This window comes from Papio anubis, chromosome 16, assembly GCF_008728515.1.
Source record: "Papio anubis isolate 15944 chromosome 16, Panubis1.0, whole genome shotgun sequence".
Taxonomy (NCBI): domain Eukaryota; kingdom Metazoa; phylum Chordata; class Mammalia; order Primates; family Cercopithecidae; genus Papio; species Papio anubis.
In genome coordinates this window covers 25,740,714-25,760,858 of record NC_044991.1, presented here as the reverse complement: position 1 = coordinate 25,760,858, position 20,145 = coordinate 25,740,714, and the positions used below count along the sequence as shown (strand labels likewise).

At 49.2% G+C, this 20,145-nt stretch overlaps 1 protein-coding gene across 2 annotated transcripts in view; it reads right to left on the bottom strand.

The window, feature by feature from the left end:
* The window catches only part of KIAA1671 (KIAA1671 ortholog), a 252,553-nt gene that overhangs the window by 133,217 nt on the left and 99,191 nt on the right, over positions 1-20,145 (bottom strand). For both annotated transcript variants that reach the window (XM_009216959.3, XM_017945179.3), the window contains one exon: positions 14,299-14,433. In XM_009216959.3, the coding sequence (XP_009215223.2) occupies positions 14,299-14,433 (135 nt within the window). The remainder of the gene's footprint in view (positions 1-14,298; positions 14,434-20,145) is intronic.

The window sequence follows — 20,145 nt, the reverse complement described above, 5'->3', positions numbered from 1 at the left end:
GGCAGTTAGAGAGGGGTCAGGTGATGTCAGAAAAGCACTCAGCAGGCTGATTGCAAGTGTTCAATCAATGAAGGCCTTGAGGATTAAGTGTGGAGCATTAGGGACATGGGTGAGGCAGGATTCTTGCCCTCAGCGGGGCTCATGGTCTGTAAGAGAAGCACTTGCGAATAAATTACACCACTAGAGGCCAGAGGCTCTGGAATGGAGGAGTTCACAGGATAGGGTGCAACCCAGGAGGGCTTCTTGGAGAAGGTGGCACAGAACCCAGGCTTGAAATATGACAAAAATGTCCCTATTCTCAAGAGACCTCAAGTTCGAGTAGAAGATTCAGCATCTCTGGAAATACATCTGCTGTTAGACAGAATGCTGTTTCTATATCCATAAGGTTCTCACTATGGACTCGGCTATCCATACCCCACACTCTTTTTAGAAATAAAACAAAAACAAAAAATTTTTCCCAAAAAATACTTTCTCCAGAAGAGAAAATACCATCCATGAAAATAAATGGGGCAGCCAGGGCTGTGAAGGCTGCAGAGGAACATCCTAAGCTCAGCTGGGCAGCTCTGATGTCAGGTTCACAAAATAGAAACTGACACAGGGCCCGACGGGGACAGAGCACAGTGACACATCTACCGAAATTAGTGGGCTGCATGAAATGATGAAAATCTAAGTGGTCATGGAAAATTTGGATGTTTCAGGTTTAGAATGGAGGCCCCAATGTAAAACCGCTTAAAAGCAAATTAAAAACAAAATGTGGAAAATAGACCGCCTCCATCCTGCCCTCTTGTGGTCATTTCTGAATGCTGCACAAGGAAATGAGTGCCTTGTTTTCATCTGGGAGGAGAATGAGGCCGGTAAAACAGAGAAACTGGGCCTGGATTGAGCCCTGACCTGTGCCATCTGCCCAGTGTCGGAGCCCAGGCCAAGTCAGTTCGCTCCGCCAAGCCTCAGTTTCCCATGGGTCTCCCAGAGTTATGGGAAGGATCCAGTGAGATAATGAGTGTGAATAACAAGACCTCTGATACCCCGGGTGTGAATTGAAGGCAGCTGGATGTGGCCTGAGCACGTGGTGAGATGTCACATTAAAATCAAGATCAGGCCGGGTGCAGTGGCTCACACCTGTAATCCAAGCACTTTGGGAGGCCGAGGTGGACGGATCACCTGAGGTCAGGAGTTGGAGACCAGCCTGGCCAACATGGTGAAACCCCATTTCTACTAAAAATATAAATATTAGCCAGGCGTGATGGTGCATGCCTGTAATCCCAGCTACTCAGGAGGCTGAGGCAGGAGAATCACTTGAACCCAGGCAGCAGAGGTTGTGGTGAGCCGTGACCGCACCACTGCACTCCAGCCTTGGCAACAGAGCAAGATTTCATCTCAAAAAAAATAAATAAATACACAAAATCAGGATCGTCAGTTCTGCTTGAAAAACTGGATGATCCAACCAACCATTCTGGAAAAGGAAGAGCTGGCTGGGATGCAGGGGAAGCTCCTTCCTCGCCACCATTTGTCACAAAATCCCCATCCCTGCCTGGCCTGGCTTCTGGGCACAGCTCCCGATGCAGAATCCCTAGGGAAAGGGCCTGCAAATCCAGGTTCAAAACCCCAAGGTGCCCCAGGTACCTTGTAGGAGGCCTGGCATTTAGGAATCCCCGGATCAGGGATTTCTGAGGCAGTTTGGAAGGGACTTTGCCCTCAGAACTCTGCCCCCAACTAAATTCTCCACTTTCCCTCTGAACCCTCCTCTCTGTTCAGTGATGAGTGGGCACCCTGTGAGTGCAGGAGTCCCCTGCCAGGAACTACATGGGAGGGGCAGCAAGGCACTGTGGCCACACAAGCTGTCCAGCCTCCCGGCCAGGAAGCAGGCTGCTCCCTGGGTTACCCTTCCTGCCCCTCCACCTGGTCAAACTCTACTCCCCTGTCAGGATCCAGGGCAAGATGAGTCTTTCTAGTTCCCCTGCCACTAGGCCGCGGAAAAGCCAATTACTCCCTCCTCTGTCAGGTTAGTTAGTTGTGCATCTGTCTGTTGTGTGTGTGTCTGCTTTCCTTGGCTTCCACTCATTCATTCAGCAATTTTTTTTGAGGCGGAGTCTCGCTCTGTCGCCCAGGCTGGAGTGCAGTGGCACGATCTCGGCTCCGTGCAAGCTCCACCTCCCGGATTCACGCCATTCTCCTGCCTCAGCCTCCCAAGTAGCTGGGACTACAGGCACCTGCCACCACGCCCGGCTAATTTTTTGTACTTTTAGTAGAGATGAGGTTTCACCATGTTAGCCAGGATGGTCTCCATGTCCTGACCTTGTGATCCGCCCACCTCGGCCTCCCAAAGTGCTAGGATTACAGGCATGAGCCACCGCACCCGGCCTTTTTTTTTTTTTTGAGATGGAGTCTCACTCTCGCCCGAGCTGGAGTGCGGTGGCGTGATCTCGGCTCACTGCAACCTCTGCCTCCTGGGTTCAAGTGATTCTCCTGCCTCAACCTCCCAAATAGCTGGGATTACAGTAGCTGGGATTACAGGCACCCACCACTACACCCAGCTAATTTTTGTATTTTTAGTAGAGACAGGGTTTCACCATGTTGGCCAGGCTGATCTTGAACTCCTGACCTCAAGCGATCCTCCCACCTCGGCCTCCCAAAGTGCTGGGATTACAGACGTGAGCCACCGTGCCTGGTCCCTCATTCAACAAATATTTACCTAGCTTCAACTCTGCACTGAAAACACAAAAGTGAACAAGAGCGTCAAGAGCCCTACAGTCCTGCAATTCTCATTTGGTGGGGGAGGAATAAGAAGTCAGCAAACAGCCTCCACCCTGATGAGGGAGGCAGATATCGGGAAAACACTGCATGTGATAATGGGGGTGCTGTGAGGGAATAATGGGGGCCTGGGCCCTTCTGCAGATGTGGTGTCAGGGAAGGCCCTGCCCAGGGTGACATCTGAGTTTAGAGAGGTCCTGAGAAGAAGCCTCACTCAGGTGCTCTAGTCGTCAGTCCCAGGAGCCCAGCCTTCAAGTCATCCCAGCCTGGACACCAGACGTAAGTGATGAGGCTTCCAAATGATTCCTGCCCCACCTGTTCAGGGCTCCCAGCAGAGAAAAGCTGTACCCACAGAGCCCTGCTTGGTTTCTTGGCCTGCAGAAGCCAATGCTTGACCGTGTTACACCCCTAAGTTCTGGGGTGTTTCATTGTAACAACAGATCACCGGACCACAGAAATCACTTCTTCTCTTCTACTCTTCAGGGTGCTAACTCGTTTTTATATAAACAACTCATCCCCACCCAGACACACACACAAGGCCCTAGAGCAGCAGTTCCCAAACTGTGCCGTATCCCCTGGGGATCTCTAAAAATACTGACACCCAGACAATAGGGAGGCGTCCTAAAAATACCTGACCAAGACTATTCAAGATTGTCAAGCTCATCAAAAACAAAGAAAAGTCCGCTACTACATCCTAGATGGGACATAACATTAAAACTGAGAAAATCATAATGAACTATGAACTTTATTTAATAGGAACATATCAATATTGGCTCATTGATGGTAATGAACATACTATGCTAAGGCAAGATGGTGATGAAAGCTGGAAACTGGGTGTGGGTGTATGGGAACTCTCTGTACCATCATTCCAATTTTCCTGCAAATCTAAAACTGTTGTAAAAAGTAAAGCCTATTTAAAAAATACTGATGCCCAGGCCCTGCCCCCAGGCATTTAGATTTAATTTCTGGGATGTGACCTGGGCATCCAGGTTTTGAAAAGCTCCCTGAGTGATCCTAATGTGCGACAAAGTTTGGAAACCACAACCCTGGAAGAAAAACCTGGCCTCAAGAAGCTAGGAAGGCTCGTTATAAACAGCCAGGAAGAGGTTTAGAAATAGAGAAAAAGGATTTTGTTGGTTGAACCATATATGTAATGAATTCTGGGGCTGTTGGTATATTTCCGAGATTTGGAGAGTCCTAAGTAAAATCGTCCAAAGCATCTTCTGGTGTGTGGGTGTGTGTGTTTACCAGTACAGTTACTAAGCTGCCAGGGTTAACAAATATTTGACACTCGTATCTCCCCCTTCCCTGACCCATGCTGTTGGCAGACATCACTAATCGATTATAGCACCATCTCCCTCTGGGCCTGGATGTGGTCTCCAAGTCCTTTTCAACATATTGCACCACTTGGGCATTATCCATTAGCTGGAGTTGGCACCTGAGATAAAGCCTATTTCCCACTCTTGCTAAGCAGGTAGTAGGCAGGACCATCTGGGCAAATCTGATTGGGTGTTCAGTTCCTGGGGCTCCTGTAGTCATGAAGAAAGCAGTCAATGGCAGTGCAGCTGTTGGATTCCCAGGCATGGAGGGGCCCAGGCCCAGAAACTGAGTCCTCTCGCCTCTTCCCCACCAAGTCATGACCATTCCCGCAGATTCCTAGCTATCTAGCTAACTATTCATTCATTCATTTAAGACAGGATCTTGCTCTTTGTCCAGGCTGGAGTGCAGTGGCATAATCATAGCTCACTGTAGCCTCAAACTCCTGGGCTAAAGCGATCCTCCTGCCTCAGCCTCCTGAGTAGCTGAGACCACAGGGGTACAACACCACAACTGGTTAATTTTTAAAAACTTTTTCAGAGATGAGGTCTCACTACATCACCAAGACTGATCTCAAACTCCAGGTTCAAGCATTCTTCCCACCTCCGCCTCTGCCTCTGAGTAGCTGGGAGTACAGGCGAGAGCCAACACTCAGCATAGTTTCCTTTCTTTATGCCTGCAGCAATCCATCCCTCAGAATCTACCTCCTCCCCATGGGCCCAGCTCCTCACAATCTCCTCCTCTGGCCTGCAATATGCTCACCCAACACAGACTTGTCACCCAACAGTGTCACCCCACACCAATTCCATGCCTCTCTCTGCCCCTTCATCAGAGCGCTCACCCAGACAGCTCCTCAGAACTGACCAAGTGTCTTCCCTCGAAGTACAGCACTCCCACTTTCTGACTATGTGGGCTAGCCTTGGGCATATAGACATGAGGGTTCTTTCCATTTCCAGAAGAAGAAATCTAGGCTCCAACTAGTGGGGTTGCACCTGGAATCTGGATCCGTCCTCACACCCTGAAGTCTTAAACTCACTTTCTCCATAACTCATGTCTGCCACAGGACAGATTCCACTCAAAGGAGGGATGAGGCTGGGTGTGGTACCTCATGCCTGTAATACCAGCACTTTGGGAGACCCAGGCAGGTGGATAGCTCAAGCCCAGGAGTTCAAGACCAGCCTGGGCAACATGGCGAAACCCTGTCTCTACAAAAAATACAAAAATTAGCCAGCATGCTGGCGCATGCCTGTGGTCCTAGGTACTTGGGAGGCCGAGGCAGGAGAATCGCTTGAGCCCAGGTTGAAGCTGCTGTGAGCCATGACTGTGCCATTGCACTTCTCCCTGGGCAACAGAGTGAGAACCTGTCTCAAAAAAAAAAAAAAAAAAAACAAAGCCCGGCAGAGCGTACTGGACATGTGACGTTACCCTTCTGGGCCTCCGTTTTCCTCATCTACGAGATGGCGGCAGTGAGTTGTGGGATAAGGGGTTAACAGGTGGAAAAGGTTAACACTCTCTGGGTCTCCTTCCAACAGCGAGGGGGACTCTAGCGCCCGCAATCTCACGCTGTTCCACCAGGGGGCGCGCGCGCGTTAGGATGCTGGCCTAGCCCCACGAGGGAGGCTTTGCAAGGAGAACACTGTCTCTGTCATTCACTCATCTCTCTCCTGCGGATCGGTTGGCATCCAGCTGGGGGCCCTGCGTGGCCTTGGTCCCTGGGAGCCCACAGAGCCCCAGAGCTCCAGGTGGCACTGCTGAAACCGAAGCCAGTGGTTCTTCCTCCACCTGGGGATCCTGCCCCACTAGAGACACCCTTTCTCCTCCTAAGTTGCAAGGGATAAGTCCACAGGTCTGGATTCAGTCCAGCCACCACTGTTTCTTCACTGCATGTTGCTGGGCCAGTCACCTACCCTCTCTGAGCCTCAGGTTCAGAATCTCTTAAATGGGCATCTTCTTGGCACTTCAATGAATATAGTGAAGTCGCTTAGGGGAAAAGTGCCAAGAAATGGAACTTCATGTAGTACGTGGGGAGTATGAAGACGGATAATAGGATAGGGTTTGCGCAGTGCTTAGCACAGCGTCTGCCACATAGAAACTCAGTATCTAACATAGTCACAGCAACAACAGCCAACACTTACAAAGCGCCTACTAGGTGTCAGGCACTGCTCATCGCGCCTTGTGCATAGGAGCTCAGCCCACTTCACTGCATTTCTTTTTTTTTTTTTTTTTAAGACAGTCTCTGGTGACCAGGCTGGAGTGCAGTGGCACGATCTCAGGTCACTGCAACTCCACCTCCTGGGTTCAAGCGATTCTGCTGACTCATCGTCCCGAGTAGCTGGGATTACAGGCACCTGCCACCATGCCCAGCTAATTTTTGTATTTTTAGTACAGACAGCGTTTCACCATGTTGGTCAGGGCTCAATCTCCTGACCTCGTGATCCGCCCGCCTCGGCCTCCCAAAGTGCTGGGATTACAGGAGTGAGCCACTGCGCCCAGCCACTTCACCGCAATTCTAACAAGTAGGCCCTGTTATGACCCCAGTCTCAGAGATGGGGAAACTGAGGCACAGAGATGTCAGTCCACTCAAAGTCACATAGCTGATAAGTAGCAGAGTTGGGATTTAAATCCAGGCCATCTGTCTTAGGATATGAGCTCTTTTCTGTATTCATCTCACGCTTCAATTTTAAAAATCCTTTTCCAGGCAACAAAAGAAAAAGTTGGGTGTCATCAAACTTCATCAAAGTTATAAATTTTGTGTATCAAAGAACATTATCAAGAGAGTGAAAACACAGCCCACAGAATGGGAAAAAGTATTTGTAAATATCTGATATGGGATTAATAGCCAGAATATATAAAAAAAATATTCCACTGGGTGTGATGGCTCATGCCTATAATCCCAGCACTTTGGGAGACCGAGGTAGGAGGAATACTTGAGCTCAGGAGTTCCAGACCAGCCTGGGCAATATGGCAAAAGCCCATCTCTACCAAAAATACAAAAAAAAAAAAAAAAAATTAGCTGGCATGGTGGCACGTGCCTGTAGTCCCAGCTACTTGGGAAGCTGAGGTGGGAGGATGGCTTGAGCTGAGGAGGTGTTGCAGCGAGCCAAGATCATGCGACTGCACTCCAGCCTGGGCAACAGAGCCAGATCCTGTCTGTCTGCCTGTCTGTCTGTCCCCCCCTCTCTCTCTATATATATATATGTATGTATGTATTCCTACAACTCAACAACAACAAAGAAAAAACAATCTGATTCAAAAATGGGCAAAGGACTTGAATGGACATTTCTGCCAAAAAGATATACAACTGGTCATTTGGCACATGAAAAGACACTCAAAATCATTCGTCATTAGGATAATGAAAATAAGTATCTCAGTGGGCTACCATGGCTAGTTTTAAAATTTTTATTTATCCATTGTTTTGGAGTCAGCCCAGGCTGGTCTGGAACTCCTGGCCTCAAGCAATCCTCCTATCTCAGCCTCCTGAGTGACTGGACGACAGGCATGAGCCACTGCGCCTGGCCCACAACTTGTTTCTTCAGTCACGATCTTTGATGAGTTACTTTCAGCAGGCCTTGTGGAGTCTTTCATTTTGATTGTTTCCTTCTCATTTGGACTCCCTGTCAACCTACTGAAATCTAGAGGGAATCTCTAACTAGCATCCAGGATATGTTCTTGGTGGGGTCCACCTCACAAGCTCCCATTTATTTCAAGTTGATTACACTCACAAGGACTACCACTGCTGTCAGCAGAATCCTGACAAAGCCATCAGGTCCAAATGCACTCCAACCTCCCAACCTTTGCCCTGGCAGATCCTGCGTACAAAGATGCCAGCGTGATGATGACGCAGCACCAGCCTCAGAAGCAAAGGGCCACAGTTTCACCAGTGAGAGATGTGGGAAAGTCTGAGTTCAGCATTAAACCAAACCCTGTGGGTGTCCAGGAAGGTCACGCGGAAGTGAAGTTTAAAGGACCCCAGATGATGTCCATTGTAAAGAGCACAATTTCATGCCTCTAAACCTCTGCCCACGCTGTCCCCTCGATCAGGGGCAAACCACTCTTCCCTAGACCATAGTTACCTGGCAAACACCTGCTCAGCCTTCAAGACTCAGAACTCAGACTCCTCAGTCTCGAACTCCTGCTTCTCTGCTAGCCCTCCCCAAGTGGAGACACCCCCTCCTCCCTCCTCCAGGGAGACTTTATACAAACTTAAATTAAATTAAAGCACATGACATGATGCCTGACATATAGTAAACGTTCAATAAACAGCAGCTATTACGGAGCTTCTGGATACCTGAACACGGGGAGGTTCCCGGAGGGTGGCGTGCCCAGGAAGGGCATGGAAGCTCTGCGCTCCCTCCCCCATACCTCGCCCTACGCATCTCTGCTTCTACAGCTTATCTTTTATAATAAACTGGCAAACGAAGAGGAAGAGAGACCAGAGACATCTACCTATCCCCCACCTTCCACACTGCATACACGGAAGAGGCTATGTGAAGACAAAGGAAGGACACAGCTGTCAGTCACGGAGAGGAGCCTCATCAGAAGCCAGCCTTGCCAGCTCCTTCATCTTGGACTTCTAGCCTCTGTAACTATGAGAAAGTAAATTTCTGCTGTTTAAGAAAAAAAAAAAGTAGCTATTAGAACCCACTGCAATTATTTACCTACCTTCTTTTTTTTTTTTTTTTTGAGATGGCGTCCCACTCTGTTGCCCAGGCTGGAGTGCAGTGGCTCGATCTCAGCTCACTGCAAGCTCCGCCTCCTGGGTTCACAACATTCTCCTGCCTCAGCCTCCCGAGCAGCTGAGACTACAGGCGCCCGCCACCACGCCCGGCTAATTTTTTGTATTTTTAGTAGAGACGAGGTTTCACCGTGTTAGCCAGGATGGTCTCAATCTCCTGACCTTGTGATCCGCCCACCTCGGCCTCCCAAAGTGCTGGGATTACAGGCATGAGCCACTGCGCCTGGCCCCTATCTTCTTTTTTTGAGATGGAGTCTCACTCTCTTACCCAGGCTGGAGTGCAGTGGTGCGAACTCAGCTCACTACAACCTCCGCCTCCCAGGTTAAAGCAATTTTCCCGCCTCAGACTCCTGAGTAGCTGGGATCAAGTGATTCTCCTGCCTCAGCCTCCTGAGTAGCTGGGATTACAGGCAGGCGCCACCATGCCCATCTAATTTTTTTTTTTTTTTTTGTATTTTAGTAGAAACAGGGTTCCACCATGTTGCCCAGGCTGGTCTCGAACTCCTGAGCTCAGGCGAATCGCCTGCCTCGGCCTCCCCAACTGCTGGGATTATAGGCGTGAGCCACTGCAATTGGCCTATTTACCTACCTTCTTAATTGTCTATGCCTTGGTCGTAACTGTAGCCCACTGCCCAGCATAGCACTTACCACATGCAGACAAATACTTGTCAAAAAAAAGGACCAAAATCCCTAAACACTACCTCAGCCCAACTGGCCTCTTCAGTGTCCCCCAAGCACCCCCCTTTGCCTGTGTGAGTTCTCAGTCCCAAATGTCTCTCCTCCTACTTCCTGCACCTGACTGGACCCTCCCAGGTCATCTTCAGACCCCCGGGCTGTGAACTCCAGGAGGCTGACAGAGAAAATCTCCAGGCCCCGTCATGCAGGGCCTGGCGCATAGTAGGTCCAAAAAGAAATAAACTCAAGACTAAATGAGCCAGTATATGCTGACCAATAGGTTTGGGGGATTGGGAGAAAATTCTAGAGACTGCCAGAGGCCCTCCCCCTGGTCCATTGCAGGGAAGCCTCCCAGCTGGTGAATCTATGACTTCATCGTCACAAGATGGGCCTCCATGGTTAACTGTGACTCAAGGTCACGGTCCACAACTGAGTCACTGTGTTTTATGGTTCCTGCGAAAATGCAGACCAAAGCTCACTTCCTGGGGAAAAGAGCAGGGAGGAGGCCTGACACAGGACTTGGATTCACCACGTGGACTCGAGGTCCTGAAGGGAACCCTGAAAGGAACAAGGGAGATGGGGAGAAACGGTGAGCACTGGCCAAGGAGTCACAAAGACTGAACTCCAGCCCCAGCTCTGCCTCTGGAGGCCACAGGACCATACACAAGACACTTCCCTGCACTGGGCCTGTTTCCTCAACTGCAGAAAAACTTCTAAGGCTATGGATGTGTGTCTTTCCCATCAGCTCTTCGGGAGAGCACAGAAAAAAAAAAAACAAAAACTGGCAGCAAATAGTAATAAAATAATAATAGGCCGGGTGTGCTGGCTCACGTCTGTAATCTCAGCACTTTGGGAAACCAAGGCTGGTGGAAAACTTGAGATCAGGTGTTTCAGACCAGCCTGGCCAACATGGCAAACCCTATCTCTACTAAAAATACAAAAATTAGCCGGGCGTGGTGGTGCACACCTGTAGTCCCAGTTACTCAGGAGGCTGAGGCACAAGAATCACTTGAACCCAGGAGGCAGAGGCTGCAGTGAATCAAGATTGTGCCACTGCACTCCAGCCTGGGTGGCAGAGCGAGACTCCATCTCAAATAATAATAATATTAATAATAATAATAGCCGCTATGATTTATTAAGCCATTTCTCGTTGTCAGGCACTGTGCTAAGAGCTTTGTAAGCATCATCGCATTTGGGCTCTGTCCTCCCACCGGGGCTACCATGCAAGAGGAGTGGAAAGTTCAGCAGACACTTAAGAGCAGGGACTGCAGACCCAGAACTTGGAAGAGACACTTAATGGGTCTGAGACTCAGTTTGCCCATCTGTGAAGCGGAAATAATAGTAGTATCTACACTACATGTAAGGATAGTAAGTGTTACGCTTTGTTATTGCTATCATTATCCACTTTATAGAGGAGGAAAAGTGAGGCCCCGAGTGGTAAACTCACTTGCTCAAGGCCTCTAGCAAGTGGCAGGGTCTGTAGTTCAGCAACCGTGGGCAGGGCTATGCAAATCAGCAGGGTATCGGCCTGGCAGGTCCCAGGCACCCTCTGGAAGACAGCAGCAACAGAGCAGCTGATGGCTAACCCCAGGCTGAGCAAATATCACATTCTCAGCTCCAGGAGGAGTCCCAGGGCTCAGGGTGTCTTGTTTCCTCATGCAGCTAATGCACGGAGTACTGCAGGCCCAGGGGAGAGAGGAGCTGGCAGGGGCTGGCAGGGGTTGGCCACAGGCCAAAACCACAGGCCCATGGCGGGAAGGGCCTGGGGCCAAGGCTGGAGCAAGATAGGCCCCGTTTCCATTCCAGCTCCCCCAGCTGCTAACTGTGTGGCCTTGGGCAAGGGGCTGAACCCCTCTGAGCCTCACTTTCCTGCTCTGCAAAATAGGATTCATGGTCTCTAATATGAGGCTGAAGTAGGAATTGACAAGGCCTGAGAGGCTAAAAAATGAAGATGAACGTGAACTTAAACGGAAAAATAACAGCACAAAGGCATTCATCAAAGCAGTGATGGGAATCATAGCAGACACAGTGAATCTCTTCAAACACCTCATGAGACACAAAATGCATGTATGACCAATTTCCAGAGGAGCAGAGACAGCCACCAGGGGCTCAGGACCCCAGCCCTCCTCTGCTGGGTCACCCTGGTTAAGTCAGGTCCTCTCTCCTGGCCTCACTTTCCCCTTTTATAAAAAGAATTGGACAGGTGAGAAAAAAAAGGAAGAGGAGAAGAAGGGGAGGAGGAGGAAGAGAAAAGGAAGGGAAAGTAGAAGAGATGGAAAGGATCAGGAAAGGAGGAAGGAAAGAGGGAGAAAGAAGGAAAAGCTACCACTGCAGCTGAGACATTAAGAATTTACTATGTGCTGAGTGATCTCATTTACTACTCACAAAAATACTCTTGAGGTCATAGAGAACTATCCTTATCTTTTTTTTTTTTTTTTTGAGACGGAGTCTGGCTCTGTCGCCCGGGCTGGAATGCAGTGGCCAGATCTCAGATCACTGCAAGCTCCGCCTCCCGGGTTTATGCCATTCTCCTGCCTCAGCCTCCCGAGTAGCTGGGACTACAGGCGCCCGCCACCTCGCCCGGCTAGTTTTTTGTATTTTTTAGTAGAGACGGGGTTTCACCGTGTTAGCCAGGATGGTCTCGATCTCCTGACCTTGTGATCCGCCCGTCTCGGCCTCCCAAAGTGCTGGGATTACAGGCTTGAGCCACCGCGCCCGGCCAGAACTACCCTTATCTTACAGAAGAAAAAACTGATATTTAGTGAGGTCCATGAAGTCACCTGCCCAAGGTCACAGTGGCAGAGTTGGAACTTAAAGCCGCTTCTTTCAGCCTCCAGAGCCCATTACTAAAAGGTCCCTCTGGGATGGGCTGTTGGAGCCATCAGGGTAGGAGCTGAACACCACCTCCTCCTTGTGGCCACTCCCCAGAATTGCAGGTATGAGTCCCAGAAGCAGCGAAATGAGGTCTGAGGCCCCAGCACTCTCTGGTTCAGGCTAAGTGCCTCCACCCACCTACCTCTGGAGGAGAGGAAATCAAGCAGGCAAGAGTGGGGCAGGGGCCTCAGAGACCAGAAGGAAAGAGCCAAGGCAAGCTGCCTGAGGACTCCAAGGACAAAAGCTCTTCAATGACAGAGAGTGAAAAAGGAGGAGCCAGACGACCAAGGAGGATGCCAGCAAGCAGAGACTCTAAAAAGACAGGTTTAAAATGCTTCTTTCCCCATCACCTTTGTCTGCGCGCGCACACACACACACACACACACACACACACACACAAGTTCAAGTACAATCAGATAAGCTAAGTCAGAGCTATCTGAGAGGGACTGGAGAAATGGCTGAGAAAGAAGACAATGGAAGGGAATGTTTATCAGAAAATCCAGGCAGGTTTCAAATGTGTGTGAATCTTTGGCTAGGATCTGGATCCTCAAGGAAAATTCCCAGGCTGCTCAGTAAACACCTAGCTGGGATCCGAGTTCCTCCCCAGTCCGTCTCCCCCAGCCCCATGGTTGGGCACACATTGTGGCTGTTCTGCATCGCTCCTAGCACGAACTATGCCAGGGTACCTTCTTCACCCCCATTTTACAGAAATGGAAACTGAGGTTCAGAGAAGCAAAGTTTCTTGCCCATGGCCATAAAACTGGAAGGGATGGACTCTCAATGGAGCTTCAGTGCAAAATCGTATGTCTCCAAAACGTGAGACCAGGCCCAGGTCTCCCTGAAGCTTATGGAGCTGAGCAACCAAAGAGGCCCTTGTGAGCAGAAGCATCGCTGCCTTAGGAGCCCTGTCTTTGATGCCCCTGTATAGGACCTGGGCTGGGAAGGGGCTTCATGAGCAAGTGCAAAACTCCAAACAGCATGGAACTCAAGTCAGAAAAGAAACTCAATGAAGGTGGTGAAGTCCTGGAACCCACGTGGGTACACTGAGGCTCTGGAGGGGGCAGCTGCCCCTGGGGCCTGCTCAGTGTGTACTCATCTCCTTTCACAAGTAAGGAAACAGGATGAGGGGGAAGAGGGCACAAGGACACAGAGATAAGCAAAAGCCAGAGGGAGACTTGAAAACAAGGACAGTCATACCAGTAACAGCAACAGTAATAATTATGTGACGATGACACTTATTGTTTGCTATGTATCCAGAAGCATGCTAAGCACTTCATGTGTTCTCTCTTCTGAGCCCCACATCCGCCCTGTAAAGTAGATACTATCATTATCCCCATTCTACAGATGAGGAAACTGAAGCCAGAGGTCAGCCCAAGGTCACACATGGATGTATGCAGATCCAGGACTTGAACCCAGGCAATCTGGCTCTGGAACCAACTTTCTGTTACCTCCTGTTACCACCATGACTGTCAGTTCCTAAGTACCTTATGACGTGCTGGGCCCCACACACGCTTTTATTCCATCCTCGCAACACAGTTAGAGAGAAGGAGGAATCAAGATTCTGTTTTCCAGGTAAAGAAACTGAAGTGCAGTGAAATTAAGTAAATTGCTCGAAATCTCAAAGAGGTTGACAGGAGACAGTGCTGGGATTTGAACCCAGGACTTTCCAACACCAGTGTGTGTTCCCTTAACCACTCCATGCCAGGTATTGCTGGGCTGGAAACTCAAGAGGAAGAAGGTTTCCCCAGCAGAGCCACCAGACACCCTCCACATCAAGAACCACGACACAGCTAGTCAAGTGACACCAGATTCCTGGACATTTGCCTGCTACCCTCAACCCTGTCAGGGCCCTGGGCTGTCTGGATGCTCCAAAACCCACATTCTCAGCAGTGTCCAGCAACCAGCGCCCCCTGTGCAATCCTCTCCAGCCGTGTGGTATCACTCACCACAAAGGGACCGCTCCTCCTGTCCTTACAGAAGCTGTGGCTTCTCCGGGGAACTGAGGCCACAGGCGACACCTGCTGGAGCGGTCGCTCCTTCTCCTGGGGGGCATCCTCCTTCTCCAGGTCCCGTGGCAGCACCTGAGACACAGAGCACAAGAAAAGGACTTTACTGGGAGCCTTCTCATTTACAGGAAAAAATATATTATGCCAGGAGTCCACTGTGTACCAAAAAGGGCAAAGAAGAAAATTAAACCCCCAGAAATCCCCCACCTTAATGATCACAGGTAACATGTAGGGCAGTAGCTCTGGGTTCAAATGGCCCAGCCTCAGCCATTTAATAACTGTGTGACCTCAGGTGGGTGCCTTAACCTCTCTCTGAGCCTCAACTATCTGGGAAAGGAACCATGATAACAGCACCCAGTTTCTAGGGGCTAAGGAACAGCATTTGGAATGTACATGACGCAGTATAGCCACCAGGGGGCAGACGTGCACAAGTCCTGGGCACCTGGCTTGGCTTACCCTAGCTAGCCTCCTCCATACCTGGCATCTGGGGAGCCCTCCATAAATGGTGGCCGGCCTCATTACTGCCAGTGGTCGTTCTTGGTGACCTTATTTTAATCATCTCTTTATGCACCCAAACACACATGCACAGACACAGAGAAACGGTGCATGCACAGCACAGCACCTCCAGTACATCTACTTGGAATCCTGCTGTTTTTTTCCACTTAGTTATATATAGGGGAAACATTCACAGGCCAGGACTCCAGGATGCATATTTTATACGCTTCACACTCTCCCTGCGTGGACAAGGAAAGAAAGACCCAGAGATGGGAGGGACCTGCTTAAGAACACACAGCACCAGGAAGAGCAAGACTGAATTTCTAATCCCTTCCCTCACAGCCTCTTTTCTGGATGCCTTCAGAGACCCTCTGGCTTTCCTCCTAACCCCCTGGCTGTTTTTGATCAGTATCCCCACATGTCTCAGGCCAGCCGCAGAGCCTTTTCTCCTTTTGCTACATCATTCCCTCTGGGATCTCTCTTCACGCCCCCCATGGCTTTAAATAAATCCCATCTACACCCAGATGCCTGCCAATTCTGCTTCTCGGTGTTGGAACTCGACTTGGAGATCCCACTGCTCACTCAACATCTCTTGGAAGCTCACACTCACCTCAGATCCACGTGCTCAAAACACGCCTCTTGATTCCATCTCTCCACAGTTGCTCTTCCCCACTTTGCCCATCCATCCCCCAGCTGGGGAGGCCAAGACCCTCGGGTTGCCCTCCATTCTCCTCCCCATTCTCTCCCACTTTTCTTCACCCCATCAGCAAAGCTGAGACTCTACCTGCAAAACATGCTGCAGATCTGACATCCTATGTACCAAAATCAACTTGAAATAGATCAAAGGCCTAAAGGTAGGAGCTAAAGCTAGAAAATTCTTAGAAGAAAATATAGTTGTAAATCTTCAAGACCTAGGTTTAGGCAGCGATTTCTTAAATATGACACCAAAGGCATAAACAACAAAAGTAGAATAGATAAAATAGACTTCTTCCAAATTAAAAACTTTTGTGCTTTAAAGGGTGCCATTAAGAAAGGGAAGGCCAGGCGCAGTGGCTCATGCCTGTAATCCCAGCACTTTGGGAGGCCGAGGCAGGTGGATCACCTGAGGTCAGGAGTTTGAGACCAGCCTGACCAACATGGCGAAACCCCATCTTTACCAAAAACACAAAAATTAGCCAGGCATGGTGGCAGACGCCTATAATCCCAGCTACTTGGAAGGCTGAGGCAGGAGAATAGCTTGAACCCGGGAGGTGGAGGTTGCAGTGAGCTGAGATCATGCCACTGCACTCCAGCCTGGGCAATACAGTAATACTCCATCTCAAAAAAAAAAAAACAAAAAAAAAAAAAAAAAAAAAAAAACGGAAAAGAGGCCAGGCATGGTGGTGGTGGCTCACGCCTGTAATCCCTGCACTTTGGGGGGCCAAGGCAGGTGGATCACTTGAGGTCAGGAGTTCAAGACCAGCCTGGGCAACATGATGAAACCTCATTTCTACTAAAAATACAAAAATCAGCTGGGCGAGGTGGCACAAGCCTGTAATCCTTGCAACTCGGGAGGCTGAGGCAGGTGAATTGCTTGAATCCACGAGGTGGAGGTTGCTGTGAGCCAAGATCACGCCACTGCACTCCAGCCTGGGCAACAGAACGAGACTCTGTCTCAAAAAAAAAAAAAGAAAGAAAGAAAGGGAAAAGAAAACCCACAAAATGGGAGAAAACTTCTGCAAATCGTATGTCTGATAAAGCACTCGTATCCAGAATATATAAAGAACAATAACAACTCAAAAAGAATCTGAATAGGCATCATTCCAAAGAATGTATACAAATGGCCAACGAGCATAAGAAAAGATATTCAACATTATTAACTACCAGGGAAATGGAAATCAAAACCACAATGAGATACCACTTTGGGTCCAACCTACTAGGATGGCTATCATAAAAAATACAGACAATAGACTGGACACGGTGGCTCACACCTATAATCCCAGCATGTCAGGAGGCCAAGGCGGGCAGATCACGAGGTCGGGAGATTGAGACCATCCTGGCTAACACGGCGAAACCCCGTCTCTACTAAAAATACAAAAAATTAGCTGGTGAAACCCCATCTCTACTAAACATACAAAAAATTAGCTGGGCGTGGTGGTGGGCACCTGTAGTCCCAGCTACTTGGGAGGCTGAGGCAGGAGAATGGCGTGAACCCAGGAGGCAGAGCTTGCAGTGAGCTGAGATCGCGCCACTGCACTCCAGCCTGGGCAACAGAGCAAGACTCTGTCTCAAAAAAAATAAGAAGAAGAAGAACTGTTGGTGAAGATCCAGAGAAACTAGAACCCTCACGCACTGCTGGTGGGAATGTAAAATGGTGCAGCTGCTTTGGAACACAGTCTAGCAGTTCCTCAAAAGTGAAAACTAAAGTTACCATATGACCTAGCAATTCCACTCCTAGGTATATATTCAAAGAAATGAAAACATACCTTTGCACAAAAACTTGTATATGAATGTTCATAGCAGCACTATTCTTAAGGGTCAAAAGTAGAAGCAACCAAAATGCCCATCAACAGGCAAATGGAGAGATAAAATAAGGTCTACCCAAACAATGGAACGTTATTCAGGCAGAAAAAAGGAGTAAAGTCCTGATCCAGTTTATGATATGGTTGAGTCTTGAAAACATCACACTAAATGGAAGAAGTCAGTCACAAGACAACATACTGTATGATTCCATTTATATGAAATATCCAGAATAGGCAAATCTCTCAGAGTCAGAGAGTAGATGAGTGATTGCCCAGGCCTGGAGGGTAAGGCGGGGAATCTGGAGTGACTGCTCACTGGGTACAGGGTTTTCTGGAGGGCAGTGATAAAGATATTCTAAAATTGCACTTTGGGAGGCCGAGGCAGGTGGATCATTTCAAGTCAGGAGTTCAAGACCAGCCTGGCCAACATGGTGAAACCCTGTCTTTACCAAAAATACAAAAAAATTAGCCAGGCACCGTGCACAGTGTCTCACGCCTGTAATCCCAGCACTTTGGGAGGCTGAGGCGGGTGGATCACAAGGTCAAGAGATCAAGACCATCCTGGCCAACAACATGGTGAAACCCTGTCTCTACCAAAAATACAAAAATTGGTTGAGTCTGATGGCGCATGCCCGTAGTCCCAGCTACTCAGGAGGCTGAGGCAGGAGGATTGCTTGAACCCAGGAGGCAGAGGTTGCAGTGAGCCGAGATCACACCACTGCACTCCAGCCTGGTGACGGAGAAAGACTCTGTCTCAAAAAAAAAAAAAAAAAATAGCCAGGCATGGTGGCGTGCACCTGTAATCCCAGCTACTTAGGAGGCTGAGGCAGGAGAATTGCTTGAGCCCAGGAGGCAGAGGTTGCAGTGAGCCAAGATCTTGCCACTGCACTCCAGCCTGGGCGACAGAGCAAGACTCTGTCTCAACAATGAAACAGATATTCTAAAATTGAGAGTCGTATCATGCCACTGCCCTCCAGCCTGGGTGACAGAGTGAGACCCTTTCTCAAAAAAAAATAAAATAAAATTGAGAGTCATGATAGTTGCATTACTCTGTAAATACACTAAAAACCACTGAATTGTGTATTTTAAATGGGCAAATTGTATAGGGCATGAATTATATCTCAATAAATCTGTTGCCAAAAAAACCCAAAAAATGCCACCAACCTCTCTACTTCTCTCCACCTCCACAGTCACCTGGTGCAAGCCCTGTTAAGCCTGTGAGGACCATAGCAGCCTCCTCACTGGATTCCCTGCCTCCACCCTAGGTCTCCACATAAGGAGCAACTGATGGGGTGATGGGTTCTCTAAGATGCAATCAGGACAGCAGAGTTCAGAACCCTTCTATGGCTCCCCGGGTCCTTGGCCGCCCATCTCTCAACTTCAGCTGGGGCCCACACCCCTGTGTGCCTGGAGTCCCTTGAGTATCCCAGGATAAGCTCATCCCCACGCTGGGGCATCTTCACTTACTGCTCCTTCCTCCTACCCCTAGACGTTTGCCTGGCTGGGTCACTTCCACCACTCAGATAGCATCTCTCAGGTCCCTTCCCACAAGAGCCCGTTCCTGACCTCCTGTCGCCCGCTTTTTCTCTCACTCCCAGGACTCACCACTGTCTCCATGAATAACCTCACTCATTCACTGGCTGGAGGCCTGCCTGCCTCTCCAGAACACTGCTGTGCACCAGAATGTTCTGTAGTAAATGGAGATGTCCTGCCAGTCATATACAGTGGCCAGGACCCATGTGTGGCTTTGGAATATCTAAATGGGGACAGAGTGACTAAGGAACTGAATTTTTCATCATATTTAACTAAATTTAAATCACCACCAAGTAGCTATCACACAGCCGGAGATGGTGGGCTTGGCCCCATCTAGGTCCTGCCTAGAGGCCCTGGCACCCAGAACAGGGCCTGCCTGGCATGGGCTGAATGGAGGGCTGGAAGTTAACCCCAAAGTGCTTCCCTCTGATTTCTTCAAGCTCTTCATACCAGCTCCTGGGTGAAGGGTCGACCACACATTATCTCATGATAAATCTCTGACAAGTCCATGAAGCAGGCAGGAGTCCCATCCTACAGACGAGGAAACTAAGGCTCAGAGAGGTCTGGGAGGTGCCTAGAGTCCTGCAAGGTAGGGTTTAATCCTAGGTCTGCCCAGTATGCAGTCTGGGGCTGTTTCCAGAAAGAAATCAAATGATACAAGTACAAAGATTCATCTCCTAATAAAGAGCTCTAAGAAATCAATGATAAAAGGACCAACGTCTTCAACGAAAAGCAGGTGGAACATAAGCATGTGGGTTACAAGAAAGAAATACAAATGGCCTCACATACCTCACAAGATGCCATCCTCGCTCACAACAGGAGAAAGCAAACCAAACCACAGTCAAAGGTAAGGGGCACTCATGGGGTCAGAGGGTGACCTCCAGAAGTCTAATACACCAGGGAAGGATGAAATGAAAGAGGCCAGTAAGGAAGTCACAGGTATAGCTCCACTGCAGGGCACACGAACGCAATTCTGCAAAACCACACCCATATTCCCCCGTAGAAGGGCAGTCGGCATTCTCAGCCTGTGGATATACCTGCAGGTGTGCACCATGATATGCATACATGGTTTGAAATACAAAGGATTGGAAATAGCATCCACAAGAAAGGGTTAAAGAAACTGGGGTACATCCACAAGCAACCAAAAAATAAAAATAAAAATGAGGATGCTGTCTGTAAGCTGAATCCAAAAACTCTCAGATCAGGTGAAGTGGCTCCCGCCTGTAGTCCCAGGACTTTGGGAGGCGAAAGCAGGAGC